General features: G+C 33.5%; 1 protein-coding gene across 10 annotated transcripts in view; it reads right to left on the minus strand.

The window, feature by feature from the left end:
- Window positions 1-1657, minus strand: part of lrrfip1b (leucine rich repeat (in FLII) interacting protein 1b) — a 36878-nt gene extending 35221 nt beyond the window's left edge. For 3 of the 10 annotated variants that reach the window (XM_039793615.1, XM_039793621.1, XM_039793614.1), the window contains exon 1: window positions 166-1648. In XM_039793615.1, the coding sequence (XP_039649549.1) occupies window positions 166-255 (90 nt within the window). In that variant the 5' untranslated portion in view covers window positions 256-1648. Of the gene's footprint in view, window positions 1-165 lie in introns of all 10 variants that reach the window. The other 7 variants (XM_039793617.1, XM_039793616.1, XM_039793620.1 and 4 more) reach the window with 5 other exon arrangements.
- Between the last annotated feature and the right edge of the window lie 946 nt (window positions 1658-2603).

The following is a 2603-nucleotide window of genomic DNA, read 5'->3' on the forward strand; positions in this document are numbered from 1 at the left end:
GTGTCCAGCAACATCCCGGGATGTTTTAATGCTAAAAGCTGCAGTTGCTTGATCCCCCGCAGTGTGTCCCGGCTGACTCTAAACTCTGCTGCTGTAGTGGGTCGCTGTCTCTGTATTCATATCTAATCAATAATCATCATAACAATAAAAGATAAGGAGCCTCACCTCTCGTGCGATCTGGTTGAGAGCATCGTCCTCAGCGGTCAGCTTCTCCCGGTTTGGGGTCCTCTTCCTGCCCGGTCCCTGAGTCCCCATCGTACAGGAGGGTTTCACCTGGAGCCGAATTATCCACAAAGGTCTCCCCTAGTCCCGAACATACGGACCCGGTACGCAAAACCCCAAAAATACTAAATAAACCTGTTTGAGGTTTTAAAAATGCTGTTTTTATTATAGTAGACGGCAGGTTCAGCTTCTATCGGTTCGGGATCCTAATGCTGCCCGTACCTCACATCCCAATCACTCGGGAGAGTATTACCGGGGGCCGAATTATCCACAAAGGTCTCCTCTAGTCCCAAAGATCCGAAATCGACAAGCAATGTACAAGAAAATACCAAATAAAGCTGTTTGAGATTAGAAAACGAATAATTTTCTGATGCTGTTCAGCGGTCACGTTCTCTCCGTTCGGGATCCTTAAATCTCCATCGTACGGGAGGTTATTACCGGGGGCCGAATAATCCACCAACGTCTCATTTTGTCCAAAAACATACAAATTAATTAATAAGGAGATGAAACGACCTAAATAAATATGTGTGAGATTAAAAGTGGGTGTTTTCTGGAGCTAGTCCGCGGTCAGAGGACGTCCGGAGCGGCTGCGGGCCGAGCTGCCACTGTCACCGCCGTTCATTCTGATTTAGCGTGCTAACGTTAGCTTCCCAACCGTCACAACCGGAAAACCGGAAAGGAAAAAAAGCATAACAAACCCCGGTTTGTTGTTGTGGCCGTTTACATCTCTCAGAATGGAGAAAACAGTCAACGCAGCGTCGGTAAAACGGCCGGTAACCTCGTTAATCCGCCATTGTCAACATCAACGGCCACGACGAACATTTTAAGACAGTGAGAAAAGAACCGGAGCTTTCCTCCGGTGACTGTGAAGTAAACACGGGTTACGTTGATGAGCCGCAGGTGTGCTGGTACCGAACCGTAAACGCATCCCGACAAAACAGTCCGCAGTGTGACAGAGAAGGGAGGAAACTTTTATTGTGGTAGGGAGAAGGATGTCCACTGTCAAGTTAGCGTAGGTGTAACTACATTTCAGATACAAACAGGAAGTTGCTCTTCAAAATAAAAGCTGAAGATTATTGCAAATTTTAAAATTTCTTTGTACCTCACACTTTTTTTTTTAATAGAAAGTAAATGTACTGTGTATGACATGTTGAAGGATCAATAATTCATCATCACAGAGTTAATCTATAATCAATAAATCAAACTGTATATTTTTTTTATCTTCTAAACAATATTTTCCAAACATTAAATATGACTAATATGATCAATAATTTACAGTTTACAATCAGAAGTCGATCAATACGTTTATAGAAACAACATGAGGAGAATATTGTGTTTCTACAGACGTAAATTTTAATTTCTTTTAAATTCTAGATGTTTTTGGTCATATCAGAATAGATAAACAAATGCTGAAAACATGAAACAAATCAATAATTTCCTTTAAAAAAAAGCAATTCTTTTAAACTATGGAAGCTCAATGATGCCAAGATTAAAGATATTTCAAAATAAAAGTACCAAAATATTGGTTTGGTATTTTATGATTTAATCTTTCACAATAAAACTATTGTTTTTCATTTCAGTATTTCAAATGAAATTCCCAATTTATTTATTTTTAATTTTACTGATTTATTTTATATTATTCTATTAATATTTTTTGTTTTATTTTTCATAACAATTTTAATCTTTATAAATTAAATTCACAATGTCAGCGGTTTATGAATTGAATAATTTTACTGAAATATTGTTTTATTTTGAAGGAAAATAAAAATGCGTAAAAGAAAGAAAAAGAAATGTTTTTTCTTTTCTTTTATACCTATTTAATTAAATCATCATTTGTTTATTCATTTTAATGAAATTTATTTATTTTTACGTAAGACAAAAAAGACTTAATTTAAAAAAAAAATTGATTAAATATTTAACTGTAGTTCCTTAAACATTTATTTTTATTTCTACCTAAAATATCTAAAAATATTTTTTTAGTTTAAATAAAGTTTAAATTGTTTGTTTTAGCCTTTTTTCTTTTAAAGTAATTTTTTAAATATTTCTTTATTTATTATATTTGGTTTTCTAATTAACTTTAAATTCATAATTTTAAATTTTTTGCAATTCACATTTTTTCTTCATATTTTAAATACGAGCAGATGATAACTAAATTATAATAATTTTGTTTATTTATGTTTCTGGAAACATTTTATTCAACATATAAAAGTTAAAATCTTTCAAAATTTGTATTGTACTTTTTTTTGCAGGACAATATTTCTATAACAATTAAATTATTAATATTAGACCCCAAAAAGACGGTATGTGTATGCTGTTTTCTGTCTGAGCCTCAGTTTTGGGTTAAATTTCATATTTTACTCAAATATTTATTTTTTTATTCT

This window comes from Perca fluviatilis, chromosome 24 (assembly GCF_010015445.1).
Source record: "Perca fluviatilis chromosome 24, GENO_Pfluv_1.0, whole genome shotgun sequence".
NCBI lineage: Eukaryota > Metazoa > Chordata > Actinopteri > Perciformes > Percidae > Perca > Perca fluviatilis.